The sequence below is a fragment of the Chelonia mydas genome, chromosome 1 (assembly GCF_015237465.2).
Source record: "Chelonia mydas isolate rCheMyd1 chromosome 1, rCheMyd1.pri.v2, whole genome shotgun sequence".
NCBI lineage: Eukaryota > Metazoa > Chordata > Testudines > Cheloniidae > Chelonia > Chelonia mydas.
Window position 1 is genome coordinate 105,386,257 of NC_057849.1, and position 27,882 is coordinate 105,414,138.

Genomic DNA, 27,882 nt, shown 5'->3' on the forward strand with positions numbered 1-27,882 from the left:
ACATTACATTGATATGACAGTTTGTATTTTAATTTCTCTGGCATTTAAAAAAGAAAAAAATGGAAATTAAGCCTTGAAGGCTTTTCTGGTGAAGACTTTTAAACTCTTTAAACTTAAATTTATTGGGATTGTGGAGTTTACAAATTCTACTTGATTTTGCAAGTTTGGAAGAACCAAAATTTGATCAGGCAATGAGGATGATCAAATTGTACAGGCGAGAAATACTCTCCAACAGAGGTTATAAGATATGAGAGTCTGTTTCTGCATTTAGATCTGTGTTTAAAGAAACTTTTCTACCTGGACAACTTTCTACCTAGTTAATAGCTGTGCTAACTTAGACACTCACTGTGAAACCACTATTATATCTTTGCTTGTCAGCCTCCAAAACATCCCTCGACATACAATCTTTTCAGTTTAAAAATGCTAGAAATTGGTAACTCAGGTGATATTTTGCAGACCATTTTAAAAATAAAAATCAACAAATTAATCTAATATACAGATGGCTCATGTAGTTAAAAATTAAGATGACTATTGTTTGTATAGCTCACTAGGATTTTTCCAGTAACGTGTGCCAATAACAGTAGCCCTACCTAGTTCAAGTAGATTACCCTTGATAACTGACCTTTGTGTCCAGTATGCATCTTCACTTTTGCCTCAAGCCACATAACTCCCTTTGTGGTTAATTATCTGGTAGCAGCGCACAGCATTCTGGAGATGATTGCTCATGCTTAACCACACACCTGTATTAACATGAGATCTTCTTTCTACTGTGCTATAATTGGATTTTCAATTGCACTGTTTTTAACATAGGATTTTGCTTTGTGACTAACCTGCAATTCATTTTTATAGATGTATTTTACTAAAAGTCACTGTTTGGTGGAAAGATCATATTTCTAGCTAAGTTGCCTATCTCTTTTAATGTTCACAGTATCTTTCTGAACCTAAATCAAAGAGATTTGTTTGTATGATATATTATCCTGTCTTTCCTTGGTTGGAATTCATGACACGTTATTGTTGAAATACAAGTTATATACTAGTACTTTTATTATCTAGAGGCTTTTTAAAGTCTCTTAAATACAAATAGTTTGTGTGGCATGCAGGCATAAATCAATATATTTTACACAGCTTTTGTTTAAGAACCTAGCCTGTGGTTTACTTACTACTCATATGTACTGAATTATCAAAGTATGTCGTTAACGTTAAAAATGTACTGTAATGAACCCTCCACAATTTATTGTGGTATTTTCTTTTTAAACTCAAAATATACCTAATTCGTCATGAAAGGAGTGGAGGGAAGTTTTTCACTTTGCTGCCTGAAGGTGTCTGCTATAGCCAGCTTCTATCTGCAACCCCTAAATCAGTTTCTTTTCATCTCTCTGCCTTGAAGAGCTTACACTCTAATTTTAAACATGATGCTACAAGTGCACATGCTGTGTCTGGGGATGGTTGGGTGTGCTACAAATGGTAGGGATGGGATGGGATGAGGAAGTAGGAAGGTTACAGCAGAAAGATCCTGGAGCTGTGAACACTTACAAAGGGAATACCGTATTAATATTAATAACTTGCAAAGAGCAAATATTAAGATTTTAATGATGATCACCATATTTGAGCACAACTTCTAATCAGAATATATTGGGAGCACTTGTAAAATTAGGAAAACATTCATATTATTAAACCAAGGGGTTTGGTTTTGTTTTGTTTGTTTTTTCCTAATAAACACCAGAAAATTAGTTTGAAAATGCCTGCAGTCATGTGGCTCAAACTTTCCATTAAAAGTTTAGCTTTTGTGCTGAAACTAAGTATTAAAAATTCCAACCCAAAAGGTCCAGAAAAGTTTCATTAAAAGGGAAGTTGGCATAAAATGTAATAATATTTTAAAATTAGGTTTTGATATTACTAATCCCACCATTCCTTTAAAAAATGTGTGAGACCATCAGCACTAGGAGCATTGCTTTCTGAAAAATAAAAGCTCTTTCAAAATATGGCCTCTGGAAAATATTTAACAAGATTATACTTTGAATTAGAGCTGTCTTGGAGTAAAATATACTGTGTCATTTGTGTTGGTGAGCACTGAAGTTATTTGTTACTATAAACATGGCACTTTTATTATTTACTAACGTTTTAATATCACATTACTGCTAAAAATGGTCCTGATTCAGGAAAGCTATTAGTACATGCTTAAGTGCACCGCTATTCAAGACTGCACTTAAGCACCTGTCTAAAGTTAAGCAGGTGCTTAAGTGCAGTCCTGAATAATAATTGGGGCCACTATTAGGGTTGGGAGTCAAACTTCATTCCTTTCTTCTTGGGTAGCCAGGACACAGTCTCCAGGTGAAATTCTGGCCCTGATACAGTTAATGGCAAAACTCCCATTGACTTCAGTGGGCCAGGATTTTATTCTCCGTGTAGTTTTCCTTCCTCTGTGTTACCTCCACCTTCACTGTGGTTAGTCAAAGGAGACATATCCAGGAAACAGGGGAAACTGGGTTCAGTAACTCCTCTGCTGGATCTTACTGTGGTGGCATTTTTCAAACTCACCTGTATTCCAAGGTGTCTACTGGTGTTTAGTGCCCTGGGTGCATGACGTATCTGAAATCATGTCCAGCCTTGGTTTTTTTAGAAGTGTGGTGTGCTCTGGAGTGTAAATATGGGAGGGAGGGGAACTCCAAGCCCTGGAGTTAGGAACAGAGCTTCAGCTCATACAGCGGAGTGTTTGTACGTTGGCAGTCATTTTAGGTATCAGGTATTTTCTTTTTTTCACCTTAAATATTATTATATTACTAATTCTGTAACAGTATATATAGATTTTAAAACAAATTAAATATAGCTTATTTGCTTATCAAAAACAATACATTTTTTATTTTATTTAATGCAATGACAGTATCTGTGTATCAAATTGTTTTTAAATATATTATTTTTCAGAATACTATTGTGGAGGTTAATCATACATTTAAATTCAGCTTTCAGATTGCTTATTGATTTGCCAACCTAGCACCATCAAATACAACCTCATGCATATTCTATTTGGGTTGCTTAGCTTTTTTCTGAAGCAGACTTGCATAAAAGTGAATTTTAAATCAAAGTGCTTTGCCAAGACCAGTGTATCTTTGGCATAGACCAGTGAACAGTCTGCAGTTCTCATCCAATTTATGTATCTTTTTGGATCAGGAACAACTGTCTCAGACCTGAATTATATTTTCACATTCATACCTCTCAGTCTTGGCAATCTTCTGTTTGTCAGGCATCTTCAAAAGGAGTCTAATTGCTTTATTGATTCTCTCTGTAGCAATCCCCTGGCTTTGCCGATTGCCAAACAAGACAGTTTGCTGGAAAAAGACACCATGTTCAAAGATGCAACAAAAGGCTTATGTAAGCAGCAGTCTCAAGACACGGCATCTGACAATGTCACAGTGACTGACACAACCAAACTTGAACAGGTATATGTCAAGTTTCTTAAATGTCTTGGATCTGGAAATTTAAAATTGATGAACAAGAAAACACAGGAATGTAATCCATTTCATGCTATAAGTTTGGCTACAGTCATTTTCCAATAATAATTCTCAAAATTATTACACCCGAATGTCTTGGGATCAGGCTACCTGAAAGACCCCCTCTCTTGCTGCCTTCCATGGACATAGTTGTGATCAGCAGATGCATCTGGTTCTGAAATTTTAAATAATTGGTCAGGCACTCAAAACCTTGGGGCCTTTGCATGGTACCGAAGTGCAAATAATAATAGAAAAATAAAGAAACTATGATTTTGTTCTGCTCTCTCTTGCTATAATTATATAGACAGTGCTTTATTAACACATAAACTATGCAGTCCCTTTACTTAAGAGTTCACAGTTTAACATCCCATAACGAGGTTTCACCTAGCTCATAACAATATTGTGAAAATCTGTGTAATCAAGTATTAGTGTTTATATGACGTTAGCTAGTTTTACTTCCTTTATTAATACAATGATGGGTGCCCTTGACATACTTGAGAGACAGAGATAGTTTGTTCAGAATCTCTTGTACATTTTCTGTACATTCCAAACTATTTGTTGCTGATAATGTCTCCATGATATCATCATGGATCACAAGCAACTTTAAAGAAGGCTATGTGTTTATGAAGCAGTTCTGACTTCTAGAAACCTATAATGTACTCAGCACTAATCCTTCTCAATAACATAATTTTTATTGTTGTGCAAGTTGAGAACTGAAATTTCTGTTGAATGCAGTTGCTTTTAAGGAATCTTGGCAAAATGTTTCCGTAACAGACAGAATGCTTTACGTTAAAAATAAAAGCTTTGAACATAGGACTTTAAATGTTATACATCTAACAAGGATTCAGTGTAATTTATCCGTAATGTTTGTATCCTAACCTATATTGGAAGTAATCATATTCTGTTTAATTTTTCATTACGATATGCAGAGTCATTACTCAGGTTTTATCTTCATATATTATTAAATGGACCAGCATGATATTTCACATGGTGCATGTCAAGGATATCATACATTTATAGGCAATATGGCATGAAGATTAGGCCTTCCTCAGGGGATCTGAGAGAAGATTTTAAACATATTAGGCTTGGAACATACATATTTAATATTGAAAGATACAACACTATTTTTGGTTTTGAAATCAAAAAATTACAATAACTCAGATTTACACACAAGCACAAAATGTTAATATAGAAAATAACAAAATACCATATCCAATAAAATAAAATTCATATGTCATGAAATCTAAGAAAATGGGGGTCAGATGAGCAACTGGGGGCTCTTGATTCTTTTTTTTTTTGTTTCTAGCTGAAATATGGTTTTTGATCTCAACTAATTTCCTTAACCCAATATGCCAGATCAAGAAGGCAATATGAATAATCACCATAGTTGCATAGTTAGCAATTTCTGTTCTTATCAGTTGAGGGGGAGATTTTTCCCAGTACACAGTTGAGATCTCTGGCATGAAATGGAGTTGTGTGTTACATTCACTTAGCAAAACTGCTTAGTCTTTTGGTTTGATTAAGCCATTTCTTTTGAAAACAGACTTGGCATAGAACTGTTGTGCCACATATTGTTGGCCACATAATGTGGTGTGGACTTCTAATGTACAATATTCAGTGGTTTCTTCTTTATTGCAGTAATGTTAGATAAAACATGCAGGGGAAAGTAGTGATTGGAAGAATATTGTGCATGGAAAATGGAATGCATACTGCCTTATTAATGGTACAAATAAATAAAATGACTTCTGGTGATATAGTGAGAATTACTAAAGTTTTGTTATTATCCATCTAAACAGATTGGGAACAATTATATATTCCCAAACACACACACAGACACACTGTCAAATGAGTAAATAGAAAACTTCATTGTTAATATTAAAAATAAGATAGCATTTAGCTTCTAATATATCTATGGCTGAGAATGTTCAGTGATGGTTCAGATTATCAGTTTTGACCTGCTGTCTCCATAGTTTAGGGTATTGAGAACAGTAATAAAATATATATTATAAGATCACTTTGTCAGTCAGACACAGAAGGAAAGAAGGAAAAAGTAGAATAAAGGCATCTGTATGCTCAGAAAAAGGAGGTGAACAGAACAAAATTGGAAATCCCCTGGAAGTGTTTAACCCCCAATCAATTCATCTGTGAACTTAATGCATGTGGAATTACGTATATGTATGTCTCTTTTTTACTGCTTGAGTTTAAATCTAGCTTTTATGGCATTTATTTGCTTCATAGGCCAACATCATCAAATTCTTCTCCGTGACCTTGGCTGGATGGCATATCCTGGGGATGTGCATCCTTTTTTCCCCCTTACACAGTTTTGATTACTTCTGAAAACAGTGCACAGTGAGCTGCATATGTAGCTTATACATGTCCATGATAGTGTATTATGGCATAAAAGCGTTATCAGCATGAATTTGGGATGGCTACATTACTTATGCGTGGCATCCCAAATGAGAGCAAATACCATAACATCATATTATTCTGTATTGGTGCAAAACCTACCTTGACATCCTTTGGATCAGGAATTGACCCTCTATGCCGCACATTAACATAAAACTATCTTAAAAATTTTTATTCAGTGTTTCTGTTTTTTATTCCTCGACCTGTAAAACCAGACCTCCTACCCCATGCCTCCTTGGGAGAGAAAAGTTATGATAAACACATTTTAGAAACCTTTTAGGATAGCCTAATAGCTTTTCTACCCATAAAAAAGCCAACTCAAAAAAATTAATCACAATTAAAAAAATTAATTGTGATTAATCACACTTTTAATCACACTGTTAAACAATAGAATACCAATTGAAATTTATTAAATATTTTGGATGTTTTTCTACATTTTCAAATATATTGATTTCAGTTACAATACAGAATACAAAGTGTACAGTGCTCAATTTATATTATTTTTATTACAAATAGTTGCACTGTAAAAATGATAAACAAAAGAAATAGTATTTTTCAGTTCACCTCATACAAGTACTGTAGTGCTATCTTTATCGTGAAAGTGCAATTTACAAATATAGATTTTTTTTGTTACATAACTACAGTCCAAAACAAAACAATGTAAAACTTTAGAACCTACAAGTTCACTCAGTCCTACTTCTTCTGGTCCCCTCCCTTCCTCTCCCAGCTACATAAATGAGCTCGGGGTCATGGCCCCTTGCTCCTACAATTACTGCAAAGGAATGAATCTTCAAGGTAAAAATGTCTAAAATATGCTTAATGCTGTAAACATTAAATGGGCTGGTATAATTATATTCAGTATTTAGCTATTAATAGTCATTATGTGGACGGTCATATTATCAAACAAGGGTTTTGGGGGTGTTGGAGTAAATGTGTGTATTTACATATTAACTTAGATAAAAAAGTGTGATCTGATTAGTTCAGGGCTTACTCAACAATTGGGTCGAGGGGAACAAGTACCGCAATAAAGAAGCCCGTTTATTCAATATACCTCTGGGTCCTCCTGCTCCTTCTTTCCATCTCTAACAGAACCAATGTGAGATTTCTAAAGACAGCTACAGCACCCAAGTTTTAAGAATCTGAAGTGCCTTCTAAAAATCTGAGAGGGACGAGGTGTAGAGCATGTTTTCAGAAGTCTTAAAAGAGCAACACTGTGATGTGGAAACTACAGAACCTGAACCACCAAAAAAGAAAAACAACCTTCTGCTGGTGGTGTCTGACGCAGATGATGAAAATGAACATGTGTCTGTCCACATTTCTTTGGATTATTGTTGAGAAAAACCTGTCTTCAGCATGGACACATGTCTTCTGGAATGGTGGTTGAAGCATGAAGGGACATATGAATCTTTAGCACATCTGGCACATAAATATCTTGTGATGTCGGCTACAACATTGTCACACGAACATCTGTTCTCACTTTCAGGTGACACTGTAAACAAGAAGCAGGCAGCATTAGCTCCTTCAAATGTAAACAAACTTGTTTGTCTGAGCAATTGGCGGAATAAGAAGTAGGACTGAGTGGACACATAGGCTCTAAAGTTTTCCACTGTTTTATTTTTCAGTGCAGTTACTTTTTGTACATAATTCTACATTTGTAAGTTCAACTTTCATGATAAAGAGAATGCATTACAGTACTTTATGAGGTGAATTAAAAAATACTATTTCTTTTGTTTATTACAGTTCAATTATTTGTAATAAAAATAAATATAAAGTGAGCACTGTACACTTTGTATTCTGTGTTGTAATTAAAATCAATATATTTGAAAATGTAGAAAACATCCACAAATATTTAAATAAATGGTATTCTATTATTGTTTAACATCACGATTAATTGTGCAATTAATAGTTTTAATCACACGATTAATCGCGATTAATTTTTTTAATCACTTGACAGCCCTGTTTCTGATATGAATAAGATTATAGGTATCTATTGAAAAGTTCTACAGTGAAAGCAGAAATGAGGAAGCATAATTTAAAAATAAATTGGACAGTACTGAATTCTCATCATTGTGAAAAAATAAACTCGATCCTGACATAGAATCTCAAAATCATGATATAAAAATATAAGAACTCGAAAAATTATATCAAACTCTTACACTGGAATCTGATCTCCACAATTATAAGCGAAAAGGATAACCTCTCTGCGGGTCTGAGAGCACATGACTACAAACTTTCTTAATGACAGGTTTCAGAGTTAGTCTCCCCGTCAGAGCCTTTCATTGTCATGCATAGCTACATAGTTCCATAGCGTGGATGCAGCCTACTTTTCATTGCTGTGTGTGGCTACACTTACCCTATATGCCGTCACAAGAGGTGTGTGGTGTAGATGAAACCTATGAGTAGAGATTTTCTTTGGTCAGTATTTATTGCCTGTTACTAATACTGATCAAAAAAAAAGAGACACATTAGTGAAAAAATGTCTCTTTTCTTATCAAATGATGTTGAAATTTGGAATCTTACGTCACATACAATTTTATTTTGAAGAATGGAGGGAAAATGATGAGGAGTCAGAGTGAGACTAGTCTTAAAGTGGTTGCTAACATGCTGCTGTATGCTGCCCGAAGTGTGATAGAGTGAGCAGAGCCAAAGCTTTGTCCCCTTCCCACATGTCACTCTACAGAGCCAGTTTGGTGTGCAGGGAATTAAGTGGCACTCTTGAGGCCAGCTATAAATTATTCCACTTGTCACCCCATCTCACCTTAGGGGAGCAAAGCAGGGGAAGAACTGTGAATCTCTGAATCATAAACCGTTCCAGGGCTACTCATGGGGGGGTGCATCTTATGCATTGCCCCTTACACAGAGCTATTCCCAAAGGCACAGTTTAGCCCAAAGACAATATATCCATTATTGGGGTGGCATTTTGTTATAAGTTCTGCTCAGAAGTGACCCTGAAAATATGCATGTTGGTTCATTCTATAAAAGTCGTGATAGTCATTATGTAGCACATATGCAGCTAAATGCATATGCATACTTTCATTTGTGAGTTCTGTAATGTAAGCAGTTTAATTTTAGGAAATGATAAAAAATTAATTTGAAATGAAATTATCCCCAATACCTATTTCCTTTTGGCCTTTAATACTTCCTAATTAACATTTCTAGGATTTTTTTTTGCTTTGAATTATGGTTTCTGTCAAGTGTATGATTTAAATTGGTGGCTCATTCATTACAAATAGAGCTGGACTTTAATGAAGATAATAATAGGATTGGTTGTGGAATTGACAAGGAACTGAATAGAGCAGTTCACTCCGAGCCATTTGTATGTACTGTGTGTGATTGTGCTGTACGATATCTAAAGGCATAACAAGTTTGAAAAATAGGAAAAATTCTCATAAGAGGTATCCCTGATTCAAGCAAGCAGTAACAACAATGCATAAAGAAGAAAATAGAAAAAGAGTTTTGTTATTAAATCCAGACTTAGAGAACTGTCACTTCTTTTTGTGCTCATGTCCTGAGAGCTGTCATTCTTGACACAAATCTGGAGCCTGTGAGAATCTTTTGGGTGAACTGAAGTGTAAAGAGCTACATAGTTGGTATTCTACAATTCTGAAATTGGTTGTGTTGCTAGAGAAGGGCTATATGTTTGTAAGTTCAGTTGTTTTATACTAACAGATGTATAGTTGGTAAACTATTTAAGAGCCAGCAGGATTTGGTGGTTCTGTCTAACACCACAATGGCTCGTGTGGTTTTTTTGCTTGGCATAAAGATGAAGGCTGAGTGCCTTCAAACACTCTTTTTGTGTGTATCTTGGGTATCTTAAATCTAGTGCTCCTATTTATTGTTTGATTGATTGATTGATTGATTGATTGATTGATAAAAATATATACGTTCTGTTATTTCCAAGGGTTCACATCTGGGGAAAGACATATAGCATCAAATGCTGTTCATCTTGTTTACTCAACAACACAGCGGGTAGCCTCAGTGTCTGATTATCTCTGCCTTAAAATGACAATTGTAATGCTTTTTATATATATATGTATAATCACAGTACCTTTTGGTCAATGATCCGCAAGCACTTTACAAAGGTCCCATTTAGTTCCTTTTCACAGATGAAGAGACTGAGGCACATACAAGTTAACTGATTTACCCAGTCACACAATGAATCAGTGATAAATTTAGGAAAAGAACCCAGAACGCTGGACTCCCAGGGCCAGACACTGCACCTATTAAAGTAATTGGCAAAACTGCCATTGACTTCAATCTTGGACCCTCAGTGTTTCTGCACTGATCACATTGGTCAATTACTGATGAAATAACATTGTGAATGCCATTTTCTTTTTCTTTTTGTTAAAATGTGGATTTGCCAGTTGTTCACTTCAAACACACTTCTTCTAGGTGACTATTATCTATTTTTATATGTTCTTCTGGCATCTAGAAACATTAAACTTGTCAGCTGATATTAACAATGATACAACCTGCACTGTGAGCATAGTAGAATTCACTGCACAATGAATCAATCTTTATTGTATTTTATAGCAGTTCGCTTATAGTTGATTTATTGTACTTTTATAACATATAAGCAATTTTCTTTTTGGTAACAGAATTTGTTTCTATAATATTTAGATTGTAAGCTCTTTAGGCCTCTTATCTCCTTCTGTGTTTGGAAAGCACCAAGCACATTTTGGGTGCTACTGTGATATAAATAATAATAAAACATTATGACTCATACATTAGATGCTGACCACCTTCCACTCCTACTGACAATTTAACTCCCGTCTCTCACTGAGTTTCCTCTGTTATGTTCTGTGCAGCTGAATTTCAAAAGCGTGTTAAGTTCCATATGCTGAGAAGGATGAAGCTACAGTAATATGGCAGCTCTGTTTGGTGGCAGCCGATATGTGATTTACAAGTGCTTTAACTATTCAACTCTCTATCATCTTCATCAGAAATAGTTAATGAAGAGGGCAGGAGTGTTCTACTTGAACTTGGAGTCTTGTTAGGTTTAGGAATTGCAAATAGCATATATGTACATTTCCATATACTTAAGTCCCCATTAAACCCATACAGAATATATGCCTTAAAATTGATAATCTTTCTAATTTACTACTATTGCTTAAAATAAAGGATTAAGAGTTATTTGAGATGTATAGACAACTTTTTGGTTTCCTAATGCACAATAAATATTTATATCAATTGTAGTGTTTGTCACTTGTAATTGAAACTAGGGCATTACACTGCAGGGTGAGCAGCTATGAATTTAGATTATTTTAATGTATGATTTGTATTTTCCAGGTCAAGTTAATGCCTCCAGCACCAAATGATGACCTGGCTACTCTGAGTGAGCTAACAGACAGCAGCCTGCTCTATGAGATTCAGAAACGTTTCAGTAACAATCAGATATATGTGAGTGGCTTTGAAACTGCTTACTGCAGCATTTTTATTCAGTTACCGACAGTCAACTTCAGTCATGAGCAATTAAAGAAAATAGGATAGGACTATTAATAATTCCAGCTAAGCAGAATTACTAGACACTAAGCTGGCAAGTATTGCTGACTAATATTAAGATGAATGAAGGAGTATGTGTGTGTTAAATTTACAACTACTCAAATTTAATTGGAAAGTCTGAAATTAGAAAGAAAAAAAAAAGCTATAGCGAGTATGCACAGGTGAGCCTATATGTATATTTACCAGAAAATATGTGTGGGTAAAATGTGATAGGGGCATGTGAACTCTTTCCTCTTAAACTATCAAGAGATTTCTGTCTTTAACTTTATGTAATCATAATTTTCATGCAGGCTTCTGATTACAATAACCGGAATGGAATAGAGATTTGGATAACAAATTCAGAAATCAGTATACAGCATTTGATTCCCTGTTACTTTTTCCTACACTTTACATGAATAATTCTCTTGATATTGTTATGTTAATGATTTAGACACAGTAAAATAATTACAAGATGATTTACATGCAACAGATTTTTCTGTTCTTGCCATGTTAAACAGAGGGAGAATCCAGTCAGCCATAGATTATTTCGAAAGTAAAACCTGCATATGCATATTTCTGGCATCCCTATTCATAACTACTTACCCTTTTCTAGCTTATTGAACAGCTGATTAGGTAATTTGCATGTAAATTTTAATGTGTGAATCTGCTTTAATCTAATGAATTGAGAGAGTGTGGTTAGACCAGAGAAATGCAGAGATCCAGAATGTCACAAACAACAAGATACTGTAAATACACCTGAAATTAAATACAGAAGTTACATTTGTAGGTACTATGATATTGGTTGGTAGTAACAATGCTGTTCAGATGCTGAGATTATATCTATGCTTCTGGCTTTTTTGGTTTATATGTATCCTCCTTTTTAACTCATTTTCAGAGGTATTGAACATGCACACCTCTGACTCAAGTCAATGGGAGCTACAGATGCTCAGCATCTATGAAAATCAGGGCCAAGTGTAGGTTTACTCTTAAAGTAGTTCACCTGATTTCTCATTCTCAGGATTGACCCTGGGGTTCTAAGGCTCCCCTCTCTTATTTATCCTTCTGGTCTAATTAAATATTTTGGTTTTGTTCAAGAGCACAATAGTGATCTCGAAGCCATTGATCAGTGCTGTTCTGGTTAAAAGCAGCCATTTGTGCAATGTGTGGCGATCACCATCAGAACTGAAAAACCTCTCATCCATTATTTACCTGGGCTCCATTATCTCAGAAGGGAAAAAGACCCTGGAGGCCATTTCCAAACCCAGATCTTCCTCACCACAGCACACATACTGCCATGCTCACTGAAGCTGTTGCAGAGAGGCATAAACCACATCTTCCCTATCCAACAGGGGATCTAAGTGGGGCTTCATTCTGAGGGCAGGTGATTTTATTGTATCTCCTCTCCATAAGGATGTCCTGTTAGTGGAGAGAGGTGGGGCAGGTGGGCAGATGGGTAGATTTGATGTTATTGTTGCAACACAGAAGTCCCATCTGTGAATGGCTGCTAAAGGGATACGCTAAATCAGCATAGTCTCAGGTCACAGGTTAGTGCTGCCTAGTTTTGTGTTTCGTAGACACCTTATACACTCCCGTGAAGAATACTGGGTGAATGTAGCTGCTTTGTAAGGAATATTGGAAAAGGAATAACCGATACCTTTATGTTACTGGAAATATGGGTGCCTTGATAAGCCTAAACTATTTATGTAAATAGATTTTTAGAATGAGCTAATGATAAGTGAATGAACAATTAAACAGAGCTTTAATACAATGAAAGTTTCAAATCACTAATACTATTATATTTTTGAATGGCATTAAAATAATTTTGGACTACTAGTGGTTGCTGGTTTTCTAATGACAATGGGCTGGATCCTGGGCTTCAGTCAAGGAAAATGGCGAAGCTTGTATGAGGAGACAGAGAATGGATGCAAAGGCATCTTTAACCCTCCCCCGTCCCTGCCATGTGCTCTCCTGATCCTGGGACTGACTGGGTGCAGAGCTGTTCTTTGGCATACATTAGAATAGCCTTCAGGGTTCACAGTGGGTGCCAACAGCCCCAAGTGGCCCTTTTGGCATATGGAAATCAGCTGGTGGTTAGAGAACCCAGGTCTCACCCTCTTACAGTTGGCAGCTAGTAAAGAGGTGGCGTAGGACTCACTATAGCATCAGAGAATCACCCTGTGTGGGGGGAATCCTGCAGTGATTGGTTAAGAAACTGCCTTCCCTGGCTTTATGGCAGTTTTCCACAAAGGAAGTGACAGAGTGGCTCCAGGGGCCTGGACCTAGTGATTTGACATAAATAATATTTTTGCGTTTGGGCATCTAAATATTATAAAAAGCAAATGGCAGACTGTGTTGTGACAGATAATTGTTTGGTCCTTTCCACCGGGAGACAACACAAAACACATTGAGACAGTAGAGGAAAATTCTCTCTCAGGCCATTGCGTGTTTCCTTTGTCTTTTTTTATTAGATTTTTTTTCATAGAATCATGGAATATCAGGGTTGGAAGGGACCTCAGGAGGTCATCTAGTCAAACCCCCTGCTCAAAGCAGGACCAATCCCCAACTAAATCATCCCAGCCAAGGCTTTGTCAAGCCTGACCTTAAAAACTTCTAAGGAAGGAGATTCCACCACCTCCCTAGGTAACTCATTCCAGTGTTTCACCACCCTCCTAGTGAAAAAGTTTTTCATAATATCCAACCTAAACCTCTCCCACTGCAACTTGAGACCATTACTCCTCATTCTGTCATCTGCTACCACTGAGAACAGTCTAGATCCATCCTCTTTGGAACCCCCTTTCAGGTAGTTGAAAGCAGCTATCAAATCCCCCCTCATTCTTCTCTTCCGCAGACTAAACAATCCCAGTTCCCTCAGCCTCTGCTCATAAGCCATGTGTTCCAGTCCCCTAATCATTCTTATTGCCCTCCGCTGGACGTTTTCCGATTTTTCCACATCCTTCTTCTGGTGTGGTGGATGAGATGAGGCCTCCAGATGAGGCCTCACCAATGTCGAATAGAGGGGAACGATCACGTCCCTCGATCTGCTGGCAATGCCCCTACTTATACAGCCCAAAATGCCATTGGCCTTCTTGACAACAAGGGCACACTGTTGACTCATATCCAGCTTCTCATCCACTGTAACCGCTAGGTCCTTTTCTGCAGAACTGCTGCCGAGCCATTCGGTCCCTAGTCTGTAGCAGTGCATTGGATTCTTCCGTCCTAAGTGCAGGACTCTGAACTTGTCCTTGTTGAACCTCATCAGATTTCTTTTGGCCCAATCCTCTCATTTGTCTAGGGCCCTCTGTATCCTATCCCTACCCTCCAACATATCTGCCTCTCCTCCCAGTTTAGTGTCATCTGCAAACTTGCTGAGGGTGCAATCCACACCATCCTCCAGATCATTTATGAAGATCTTGAACAAAACCGGCCCTAGGACCGACCCTTGGGGCACTCCACTTGATACCGGCTGCCAACTAGACATGGAGCCATTGATCACTACCCGTTGAGCCCGACAATCTAGCCAACTTTCTATCCACCTTATAGTCCATTCATCCAGCGCATACTTCTTTAACTTGCTGGCAAGAATACTGTGGGAGACTGTGTCAAAAGCTTTGCTAAAATCAAGGAACAACACGTCCACTGCTTTCCCCTCATCCACAGAGCCAGTTATCTCATCATAGAAGGCAATTAGATTAGTCAGGCATGACTTGCCCTTGGTGAGTCCATGCTGACTGTTCCTGATCACTTTCCTCTCCTCTAAATGCTTCAGAATTGATTCCTTGAGGATCTGCTCCATGATTTTTCCAGGGACTGAGGTGAGGCTGACTGGCTTGTAGTTCCCAGGATCCTCCTTCTTCCCTTTTTTAAAGATGGGCACTACATTAGCCTTTTTTCAGTCGTCCGGGACTTCCCCCGATCGCCATGAGTTTTCAGAGATAATGACCAATGGCTCTGCAATCACATCCACATTTGTTTTGTTTTGTTTTGGTAGCAGTGTGTCTGACGCATTTTTCTTTAAATAGGTCAGTGTTTGTGGGCAGAATCTTTTAAAAGCACAATAATAACTGAATTATTTGATTAAGAATATCTTGAAAAACACTTTTTGATGTTCTAATACAATGTAAAGCCAACAACAGAAGTTCACGTTATTTTTAGTATGTGAAAAAAAATTACTAAACTCTACTTTTCCTCAACAACCACAGCTATTATTTCAGTCATTATCAGTTTGACAAAGCACCTCATGGTATTAGAATTTTATGAATTAATTAGAAAAGCACTTGCCACCAAACAATTATTCAGTGTTTATTTGTATTTTTCTATAGAGTATAGTGTTAAAATAATTAGGGCCAATATGTGTTTCAGTTGGCTTGCTCTTATGTTCTTTTGTTATTATTCTTTATAGAAACTACGCTTCAACTGTCCCCATGTATGAACAAGGTTAAAAACTAAATACCATTGTAGGAATCAATGGTCCCAGATTCTGTTATGGGCAATCTTTGATGGGTGAAAAACTGGGGTGGAGGTGGGTGGGAAAGGTGGTTTAAAGTCATCTTTAAATATCCTGGTTCCTGAGGCCATCCCGTCACTGGTGTGCTTTCTGGTACAAGCTGGAGAAGCCTTGCACTGGCTGCTTGTGGCCCCAAAGAGCTGATATGGCAATCCAGTAAATAGACAACCTGGCCATGCCTCCTGTGTCAGGAACTTGGAGATGTGTGGAGACATTAGCTATAGTCCATTGGGAGCTGAGTAAGGAGTAAGGCAAAAAGCAGTCAGGATATACTGGAGACTGCAGCCCAGTGGATTCATGTAGTGTGTGTTCTAATATTGCGGGTGAAATCCTGGCCCCATTGTAGACAACTGGAATTTTATCATTGACTTCAGTGGAGTCAATATTTTGATTTTTATTTATATGTATCTAGGTTGTCATAATTATGTTGATTACTGTTGTTTATCCCAGTAACAACTTTTTTAATACCCATTCAATTTATCTAACTCTGCTAGCACTACTAGCATGGTCTATCCCATAAAAAAGTGATGGAAGAATTGGGTTGTGTAATAGGAACTTCACTCATTTTTGCTAAGTTTAACAAATGGTGAATCACAGATTCATTTAACAAATAATCTTACAATAATATATGCAATGCAATTCCTTTGTTAATCATTTTACTTTATGAAGCACTTAGTATTAATTAAGTTTTTATAATAATGCAATCTGAATTGTAAATTTGGATCTTAGTTTTTCAGAGCAAGAATTTAAAAGGTTCTGAATTGTGGAACTATGAACTCGCAATTCGTCTGTTGATTACTGGATTTCAGATGCTTTTGTGAAAAGTCTTTTCTGGAGGGGAATCATTAACTTCCTGAAAGATCCAATTTATCACTTAATAAACAAATTATATTTTTTTTTCCAGACCTACGTTGGAGATATACTGTTGCTGGTTAATCCATTTAAAGAACTTCCAATTTATTCCACTATGGTAGGTATTTTCTTCTAAAAATGTTATGATGTAGATCTATTTCAGTGGATCCCAAAGCACTAAAAGTAAAAAAAATAAGCAATACTTCTGTTCTTTTCATATTAGGAACATCTCATTTGAATTTTGCATTAGTAGCAATACCTTTAATTTTGCCTAAGGTGCACAGTGTCTTGTTCATATCTTTATGAATGTCTCCTTCAGGCCATAAACATTTTTATTTTGTTTTATTATGTTGCCTGTTACTTATCTTCTCCTTGAGTGCTACTAGTGTGAAACAGAAATCTTGCTAGAGGTGACAACAAGCAGAACAATATTTCATTCATGGATTATTTGGGTACCAACAAAAAAAAGAAAAAAGGTACCTAAAAGTGATAGTTCAATTGGGCCTGGGCAAAGCTCTCTTTCACTAATCTTACTTGATGAAATCCAATCCACTTATAGATAAGGTGTCTGTCATTTCAGTATCAAAACATTGTTACTCTTGCAATGTAGGCATAACATACATTTACATTATGTTTTACATGTCATGTTTCAGTCTAGCCCTGTCATTTTAGATGCAGTGTCAGTGTGAAGCATTAAATATTGCCTATTCATTATTATTATTATTATTATTATATTTTATTTCTGTTATATTGAGATGGGGGCCCTTGTGCTAAGCACTGTACAAACGTAGTAATTTTGCTTGAAAGACTTACAGAGAGTTTGTAGTATTCAGAATCACCATTAGCAGACTGTAGGTTGTGAGTGTTTAAAATGTCACATGTATGACCTAATAGTAAACTGGGGGAAACAAATGGTGTAAAGTACATGTGGCAGGGCCAGCAGATTAAAATTGGGTCCTTAAATTGGAAATCACCCACCTGGTCTGAATATGGAATTCCTCAAGCCCTTTCCTTTTGGAGTAGGACTGGACAACCTTAAGGTAGTACAGGGGCACAAAATCCACTAAAACCCTTTGGTGAGCCACACACTGTTTTTAGAGGCTATCCCTATTGCATAGCTCAGAAATGTTTGCAACAATACAGCATGTTAACGAACAGGTATTAACAGTGTAAAACTGAAGTCTCCGCATGTGCTACATTTTCCAGTTTCCTTGTCAATGGGTGTCCTGCCTTATACATGAGTTGCATTCCAAGAGGCACATGCATGTGCAAGGGGTTCTCTTCCCCTCACTTTGCATTGCTGCATATGGCCTTACTGAGCTGCCATCTCTCCTAGAGTGACCCTGAAAGAGGAAGAGGTAGAGGAGGCAGAACGAGGAGATGGCAGGGATTCTGGGAAGCAGGAAGCCGGGTCCAAGACCTCTCCCCTCCCACTGGAGACACCGGAACTCTGAATTTGTAGTAGCATCTATGGCCGGAGGGGGAGGGGAGGCAGGCCTGGGCATTAGTTATGTATTGAGTTTGAACACCAGGCTTCTGCTTCTGCCTCTTCTCCCAAAACCTGCGAAGTGCACTGCTGGAATTGTGGGGTATGGCAAAAGGTAAAGGGTTAGCCTGTCTATTTTAGCACATAACCCTTTGATCTCCTATGAGCTTGCCCACTGGAATTACTTCCACTTCTTACAGAGTAAACTATCTGCATGGTCATTGTATATTATGCAGGTATTTCTTGTTTGATCAGAATACAATGGCAAAATAACATGGCTGGTGCTATTTTGTCCCTGTTTTTGAGGTAAAAGTCAACAGGACCTGATTTTTGCCCATATGTCAAAATTATCATGAAGGACTTAATCGTTCAGGCAGTCCATACTCGGTGTAACTCTACGAACCAACCACATTGTTCAAGAACATAAACTAATCTCTTCCAACTAGAGGAGGAATAATCCTGGATCTACTTCGGACCTGCAAAGGGGCACTTTCTGAAAATGTAAGAATAAGAGGGAAGCTGGACATCATTGACCACAAAGCACTGCAATTCAGCAGTTAGGAAATAGATTCTCAGAAAGCACCATCATCAGTATTTTGGATGCTAAGAAAGCAGATATGGAGGAATTAAGAAATCAAGACCCAATACTGCTCTCTTTGCAGGCAATGGGAGCTATTCAGTTGACTTCAGTAGGAGTAGGTTGGTGTCTGTTCCAAAGCCCATTGAAGTTAATGGCTATCTTTCCCATAGGCTTTGTTGGGCTTTGGATCATGATCCTACTGAGTAAGGCCAGACAGGAGAAATATTAAAATCTACCACTGTAGAAGAAGGCTGGGAAATCCTGGCAGACTAGAGGTGCAACAAGCAACAATTCCCCTGACAAAGAGTTAGGTATGAAACAAGAAATAGCTGATGCAGATGGTGGAGCAGTCTAAGATCCTTTACTGTATACTGAAGAAGAACAAGGCAATCAAAATGGTTTCTATTCCGGGGAAAGAGGAGGCCAGACAAAAAGTAGACCATGTTAATTGTAGACATATGGGAATATAAAGAAATTTTACAAACATATCAGTGAAAAACAAATTAATAGAGAAAAAGCTGACCCAATCATAAAGGAGGAGAGAGTGAAATTACCAATTATTCAAAAATGTTTGAGACATTAAACCCTTTACAAACCTGTTATCAATAAGAAAAATAAGGAAAAGTATTTTGAACAAAGGGAAATGAGAAAGAACCTACCATGCTCATAAATACCCTGGTAATATGAGTAGTATAAAAAAAACCATGAAAGACTAACCCTTATTAAAATATTTATTGGTTCGGTGAATAACTACTTAGACTGTGAACTTCATGGGGCAGGAACTGTCTTTTTGTTCTGTGTTTGTACAGCACTTAGCACAATGGAGCTTTGATCCCTGTCTTGGGGCCATTAGGCAATACCACAATGGAAATAAGAATAATTAAGAAGCAAATTCTATTTCTTTAAATTTTTCTTGTTTTTGAACTCAAAATATTCAAGAAATACGGGGCCATTTTTTATCTAAATATGTGGAGAAAATATTTTCTTATGAAGATTACTGTGGTGATTTTGAGTGGTGACTTCTGATTGCCATTGCATTTCAAGATAGTATGGTTGGTTGGCACTAATTACAGAAATGTTCTGCATCTCCTTAGCTTATATTACATTGAATCCCATAACTGTTAGATGTGCTGAGTATTAATGTAATGAAAATAGATTGTGTAAATCCATAAACCACTATATATGCTGACATGCTGCACAATGTGACTAATTAGTTACTGCCCTTATTTTTTCAATTATTGTCAGTCAAAAATAGAAAGAAACATTGGGGGTGACAGTATTTTTTTAAAGCCACTGATGAAGTACTGAAAAGATCACATTCAACAACAGCAATATTTCACATGTACTTTTTTTAAAATCACTTCTCATAATCTTTTAAAGCCTTTAGCTTTAAAAATACTCCAATGACCTCCAACACTTATTTCTAGTAACCTTCTAATTACTGAAAATAAATCATTTTATGAGAAACTTTTCTTTCACAGATGATATAAAGTACATGCTAGTAAACACAGATTTCTGTTATTGCACTTGGTGCCAGTGTCAATTTATAATAATGAAGCAATAATAGCTCCTAGGAACCTACAGGTGTCATCTGGGCGGTGTGTAAGTAGTCCCTTGTAAAGGCAACAAGTACTATAATAGTCCCATCTTGCTACCTATATGCAGTATTTCTTTAAGACAATGATAGGATATAAATAATAAAAAGTCTGATTTATTAATTGGGAATCTGATCTTGCAAATATTTAACACATGAGTTCAGTGGGACTAGTCATGAATATCAAGGTTTTTTTAGGATCGAGTCTGTGGTTTGTAACTTGTTGAAATATTCTGCTATTCATGACAAAAAGAAAAAGGAAATATTCACTTTCTAGGGTAGGTAAGTAGCTCTGTGTTATCTCATCTAATACAGAGATACAGTTAGTGAATAACAATAGTACTTAAGTCAGGCTCAGCATTTTTTAAATGAGCTCAACTATAGATATTTACAAGCCAATTTTGCTGAAGGCTATGATTCTAATTAGTTAACAGTCCTTAAATGTCAGGTTTGTCTCAGAGGAATGTAGGCTAACAGTAGGATAACTGCTTTTTGCCATTTTTAGCCAATGAGAGTAGAGAATGCTGCTAATTATGTGTATTGCAGAAGTGTGTCTAAATTGCAAATAAAGTATTACTGGGAGACTGCTGTGTCATATAATAAATTAATTAACTTGTAACCTAATTTCATTGATCTCTGTCTTATTATTTCAGAGGGCAGCCATGCTATTTTTGTTTAATATTTTAAAACCAGGACATTGAAGGATTATCATGTGAAGTATAAATAATGTAACTTAATATATTATCTGGTTTTTAACAATTGGCCAAATGTGCATGATTGGCCACCATTATTATAATTAAGTATTAAAATAGCATATCTTAAATAGAACTCTTGTGGTGATATTGATATATTTATTGCTTTAATGAAATGCTTTACAAATAGTTTAAGGAACCCAAATAGTTTGTTTATATTGTCCAGGGAGTCTTAAGGAAGCCCCTTATTGAAGAGATGAAACAATATTGGTTTAGAATTTGCCACCTGTGTTAATGTTCAGTTATTTTTCAGGTCACCCAACTTTACCTAAGTGACTCTGGCAAACTGTGTTCCTCACTTCCCCCACATATATTCTCCTGTGCTGAAAGGGCTTACCACATGCTTTTCCAGGAGCGACGTCCTCAATGCTTTATTCTCAGGTGAAAATCTATCTTTCTATTAAGTGATTTATAACTCATGCCTTTGAAATGTTTCCCCAGGGACTCTGCAGACAAGCTTTCCTTTTTATTTTTCCCCTCCAATTGATTTACTCATCTGTCTCATATATTGCAACATAACAGTGTGAAAGAAAATATTTAATTCAATGTAAATGTTATTCATTTTATTGGGGAAATATCAGCTTCATTCAACTGCATCTTTAATAACAAAGATTTGTCCAAAATTGTTTTTGTTTTTTAGTTATATCAAACTGATTATGAACTAGGATCCAAACTAGAAAGGAGGGATTGTCCAATGGCTTAGATGTAACCTAGGACTTGGGAGACATGGCTTAAAGTCCCTGCTCTGCCATGGACTTCCTGGGTGACTCTGAGCAAGTCTTTTTGTGCCTCAGTTCCTCATCCTGTCAAATGGGGATAGAAGTATTTGTAGTTATAAATACTTTATGGATTGTGGGGCTGCTTGCACTAGGGGCCATATAAATACCTAAATTAGACAGAACTGGCTAATCAAACTGCCTCATGGTTATGAAAGTTGAGGTAAATGAATAGACATAATCACATGAATACATTTTCATTAAATTTTACTTTAATAGATCAATGTTTTTCTAATCAGTAGAAGCACTGTATATTCCCTGAGCTTCACTGAAAATACTAAGTAAACATGTGTGTAATATGTGTTCATTTAAAAAATACTGTGCACTTTTAAAAACAAAGCTGTACTTTTATGGAAAAACTGACTGCTGATTGGCTGAAACAAACCATAAACCTGTTTTACAACATATTCAGAATGGAGATGTTACTGAACTGTGCAGGGAACAGTGACCTTTACGCAGCAGCAGAAGCAGCAGAAAATCCTTATCCTGTCTTCACATTCTCTTTAATTATATTTTTATTGAGGTGAAATAATTCGTTCTGATAAAAATAAGAAATTTCCTGGCATTCAGTATTTTTGATGAAGAGCTCCACAGAATATGAACGCTCATTTCATATCCATTTGGGACATAACTGGTAGATTAATAGCATTGAGAGGTTGGCAACAATAGTGTGTGAGGTGGAGCCGTAGATAAAATCTACTTACATTTTGAAAAATGTCAGATACCAAATTAAGATACTAATGTATAATGTTGGCAAATGCTATAAATGGAGAGATATTCAGTTCAATAAAGAACTGGTTTAGCGACAGAGCAGATGATGGTGATAATTTTAGATAAGGAGGGAGGCAATACTGGTTCAGCAGAGCTCAGGATGTTGAGCCCCGATCCAGTTCATTCTAGGTTACAGTATATCAGTGACCTGATGGAGGGATGATGTTAGAGTGTTCTGCTGAGATCATTAGAACTTGATGTCTGTATGTTATATCCAACGCAATCCACAGATATACACATTTCAGGCACCTTTTAGTTGGACTCTAATTGGATCCAAAGTTTAGTATGGAACTGGAAGCTGAAGAGAGAAAGATTTGGTGGGTCAGATAAAAATAATAATAATAAATAATAAAAATAATTTGTAAAGCTATGACCTACTGGATAGCCTAACACTAAGAGTTAGGGTCATTGGACAATACTCGCTCTCTCTCTTTTCTTTAACAATAACTGAGGGTATGTCTACGCTGCAATTAGACACCCGCGGTCTGATTCAGGCTTGTGGGGCTCAGGCTAAGGGGCTGTTTAATTGCAGTGTAGATGGTCAGGCTTGGCTGGAGCCTGGTCTCTGGGGCCCTATGAGGTGGCGGAGTCCCAGAGCTCTACACCACAATTAAACAGCCCTTTACTTGAGCCCTGCAAGCCCGAGTCATAGCCCAGCTGCAAGTGTCTAATTGCAGTGTAGACATACCCTGAAAGACCAGGGGGAATTGAGAATTTTCTGAAGTACTTGAAGAGATATTCAAAAGTTCTTTCCTGTCTGAAATCAGTTTAGATTCTGCTATGTGCAACTGTAATATAACCCCCATCATGAATCATTAGCAGGGTTTGAATGCCGAGATTCATATATTTAATTAATGAATGCTCATCTTATTAATTAATTAAATTATTTAAAAATTAAATAATTTTATTACTTTAATTAGTTAATTAATGCCCATTTTTATATAAACCAAAACCAAAGCTAAACACAATTATTGTAAGGCCATTTCTCCTGGTCACAAGTGGTCATGAGAAATCCCTTTATTAGTCTCATTAACATTATTAATAATAATAAAATATCAGTGATGTGGTTCCAAAATGACACAGAAAGTGGCTTCTGAGTTAACAGGAATCCTTTATTTGTTCTCCTTGTGATATTTTCTTCTATTTCTGGGTCAGGTAGGTAGTCTGAACTATCCAACGTACCAGTGTAGCAGTAGAGAGTAAAGTATCAGCCCTCCACACAGGCAAGCAGCTAGCCCAGAGTCTGAAGCATGCTGATCTTGTTAGTCCTTGTTTGGTTTGTCTTTAGTAATTGCTTAATACAGTAAAATCTTGCTAATATGTACTAATGAGCAGAAGAGCTATTGCAGGAAGCCCTGATCATGTAAAGTGATTCACATGGATAGACTGTATCACCATGTGGAGTCCTCTTGAAGTTAAATGGTAATCCAGGCTGGCATAAGGGTCTGCACATGCAAAGGGAATTAATGAGTTAGTGAAATGTATTAAGAAAAATAAGCAAAGATATTCATTTGTTTGACAAGTCTAGTCTAGTTTTACAACAAGGAGTCCAGTGTTGTTTTTGTGGTTCCACAAAGATTAACATGGCTACTCCCTGATCCTAGTCTAGTTTTAATTATTGATGTCAATGCGCTATAGTCTCAGCACAGAACATTTATAAAAATAACGGTGTTTTAGTAATAGTTCTTACTACAATAATCTTTACTAACAAGTGAAGAGAGGTTGTCAATTTTGAGTGCAAAGTGTGGGATGTGTAGATAAGCAAATTAGTCAGATCCCACAGTATTAATACTTAGCACGTATGTTTTGCTTTGCATTTTCAATTGTCAACATGTCGTACTCACATTAACTTCCTACTGTTACACAAGAATAAAGCGACACTACTATTGTGACCAAATTACCCTTTTTTGAATTCCTCCTGAAGAGTCTGGAAAGAAAGAAAGAAAAAACACACACACTACAGAAATGCTTTATTTTGTCTGCAGTACATCAAACAATCTAGTACATTTTTGGAAGACACTACGGAAACCTGGAAATAGTGTCACATACTGTACACTCTTTCATCCTCATCAAGCACGTCATCTTGTTTTATTAGTTAATTTAGTGTCTATCTTCTATAGCTGTGGTTTAATTCAAAAACGTAATCGAGCCTTATGCAGCTAGACAGCTCAATTAGTGCAGATTACTATCAATATATTTCCTTGTATATCAACTCCCCCACCCCCATGTTGCTTTATTGTCTCTCCCTGTTGTCTCTAAACTTACACTTAGATTACAAGCTCTTAAATGCAGGGACTGTCTCTTCATTATATGTCTGTACAACGTTGATGGGGCTGGAGCCTCTAACTACTACCACAATACAAATACATAGTAATAAATAAAATGGAGAGGAAAGGAATCCTCCACCCAGCCTGAGGATAAACAGGGGGCTTCAGTGACTCCCATGGCTCCTGCCCTCTGACCTCCCCAGAGGGTAGACATTTGTGGATCCACATAGTAAGAGATTTACTGAATTCCACCCCTACCCACAAAAAACAACCAAACAAAAATCCAGCACTACCCTATATTCAATCTTACTCTTTGGGTAAGAACTGTGGGCCTTGTTTGCATTTATGCTAAGGCTAATTTATATTGCCTTCACAGTGGGTGTAATTGTAATTTGGATCCACTTCAATGGATCTTTACACTTCACAGAGTGTAGTAAAGGGGCTCTATTGCAAATGAGAATTAGGCCCTATATTTTCATTTTGGGATTCAGTAAAAACTTTTCCCCTGGCCTTTAAAGTTCTCTATTGTCTTGCTTCAGTTTACTTCATGCACCTGATCTTCCCCTGTGCCTGGTCCCGCTGCTGATCTACCATCTATTTCCTCTCTTTTCCATCACATAATCTCCCCCAAATTAGCAAATGAGCCAATTCTTCTGCAGCTCATCTGCAATCTGTCTGTTTAATTAGCTTTCTGTAACTCCTCATATTTTCTCTTAAAATATCTCTTTTCTCGTGCAAATATGCTTCTTAAGTCTCTTCCCTGGGGGGTTTGGTGTTATGAGCAAATATTTCCATTTTTTCCACTCTGCAAATGACCAAATGTTTCCTTAGGTTAACTCGATTGAAGTGCATGATGTTACACTAGTGATGCATTTAGCCAAATGTTGTAGGGTTGTGTGTAGATTTTTTTTTTGCCATTTATTCAGCGTAATTTGGTTTGTTTTTTTCTATTTTCTCCACTGACTTGTAATGTTCAATAGAGGAAAAACAGTGCAGGGTGCAGTTTGTGTTAAAATATAGTTAGATTATACTATGTGCTTATTACAGCCAAGGGGTGGACTTCCCTGTATCAAACCAGTTTCTAATACATTGTTTTTTTCTTGCTTGCTTAAGTTCTCCTTCTCCTCCCCTCAAGGCATGCATGACTTTAGAAATGCATTAAGAACTGACAAGATAAGCATTAGAATTATCCAGAAAACCTAACTACACAATAGTTTATAGATGTCTTGGTGAGAGCCAAGCATCCTTAGCAAATTTAGCCTCCCTTCTATGGGACATTAATGTCTAATTTGGTGATTAAAACAAAGCATTTAAAACACATACATCAGAGGAATTATTTTAGTCTGTTACCCATTTTAGCAACCAGTAATGTTAATGTCCAATGGCCTAATAACTAAATAAGCCACATTTATAAACCCAGTGTAAATCTGAAAAAGAGTGAGATTCTCTTCCCTTAAAAATGATAGACTGGGGAACCTAATTTTGTTTTGTTTTCTCAATGTTTCATCACCCCTTATTTTCTACTAGAATTAATCATCAGAAAGCATTAATGCATTATTGTGCATCTTATTTTTTAAAGTACATAATTCTGGTTAAAAATTTTTAGTGATGCATTATTTCCAGTTGCAAAAAAAAGGATTACATCTATCTCCAATGTCAATATGCACGTTTATATAAACACTATACTTTTATAGCTATTCTTAATATTCTTAATTATTTGTATTGCAGTAGCACCTAAGAAGCCCGGTCACGGACCAGAATCCCATTTGTGCTAGGTGCTGTACAAACTCAGAACAAAAGAACTCCTCCCGCAAAGAATTTACAATCTGCCAGCTGATTTTCTTCAACCTGTGTATAACTTAGTATCAGAATAGATTTTAGCATTAATAATTGGCACACCAGGAAGTGTTTAGAATTTGGGTTCAGAGGAGCATCCAAAAATTTAGTGCATATTTATAGCTTATTGGAATCTCTTGGGGGTTCCAAAGTTGGTTGGCAGTTCAAATGAACAAGACTTCTATGACTTCTCATTCAAGTCATGAATGGAAATAACCTATTTTTTTCAGTATTCTGCACTTCTGGTTCTAGTACTTTCTGGTAACTGAAAATAAACATTTATCCCAAAACTTCACTCATTAAAAAATATCTGAGATGACAACTGTAGTGTATACCTAATCTACTTTTAATGCTAGTGGTGGAAAAACTTTACTGTGCAGAGCCATAGCATTGCATTCCTTTGAGATGTTACTGTTGGCCTGTTGAAATTTCCAAAAGATATTGGTCCTTAGACATTTAGGCACTCTGCGAGACTCAGGGACACATTGTGCATTTCACCCTGACATGTGGACAAGCAATTGGATAATGAATTACATGGCTACTGCACATTGACTCCCTTTGTTTTCATTCATTTTAAACACTTGCAAGATGCTAATGAAAATGGCATTAATCTGTGTGAAATCTTTTGGTAGCACTCATGAAACCTTCATGAAGAGGAGGAACTTGGAAGAGGAACTTCATTGAAAAATAGAGAAGCTTTTTTCTTCACAAGGAGTGAGAAAAGCACCAATGTTGGAGATATTGATAAAATGCTTAGGGATGGTGGTTTACACACATGACATGTTTCACAGGCTGTCTCAAACTCAAAGTAAATAGGTTTCTGTTGAATGAGTGGCAGGTTCCAAAAAGTGGTTTCAATTTTCAGGGAAAAAAATGGGGCTCATTTTAGACATTATTCCAAAGCTTTGAATGTTCTGCTTAATGTCCAGACAAAAAACCAAAGTTTCCCCAACAGAAACAAATTCAGTTTGTGGTTATGAGCAGCTATTCTACCTTGCATATAAAGTAGCACGTAACTGAGCAGAAACAAGCTGTACATATCTACTGCTTAGATATATCACTTCTCAATCCATTCTCCTTATTAAAATT

General features: G+C 36.6%; 1 protein-coding gene across 4 annotated transcripts in view; it reads left to right on the top strand.

The window, feature by feature from the left end:
- The window catches only part of MYO16 (myosin XVI), a 579,449-nt gene that overhangs the window by 292,043 nt on the left and 259,524 nt on the right, over positions 1–27,882 (top strand). For all 4 annotated transcript variants that reach the window (XM_037896729.2, XM_037896722.2, XM_043535412.1 and 1 more), the window contains exons 10-13: positions 3,287–3,437; positions 11,184–11,294; positions 16,784–16,849; positions 21,397–21,524. In XM_037896729.2, coding sequence (XP_037752657.1) covers positions 3,287–3,437; positions 11,184–11,294; positions 16,784–16,849; positions 21,397–21,524 — 456 coding nt within the window. The remainder of the gene's footprint in view (positions 1–3,286; positions 3,438–11,183; positions 11,295–16,783; positions 16,850–21,396; positions 21,525–27,882) is intronic.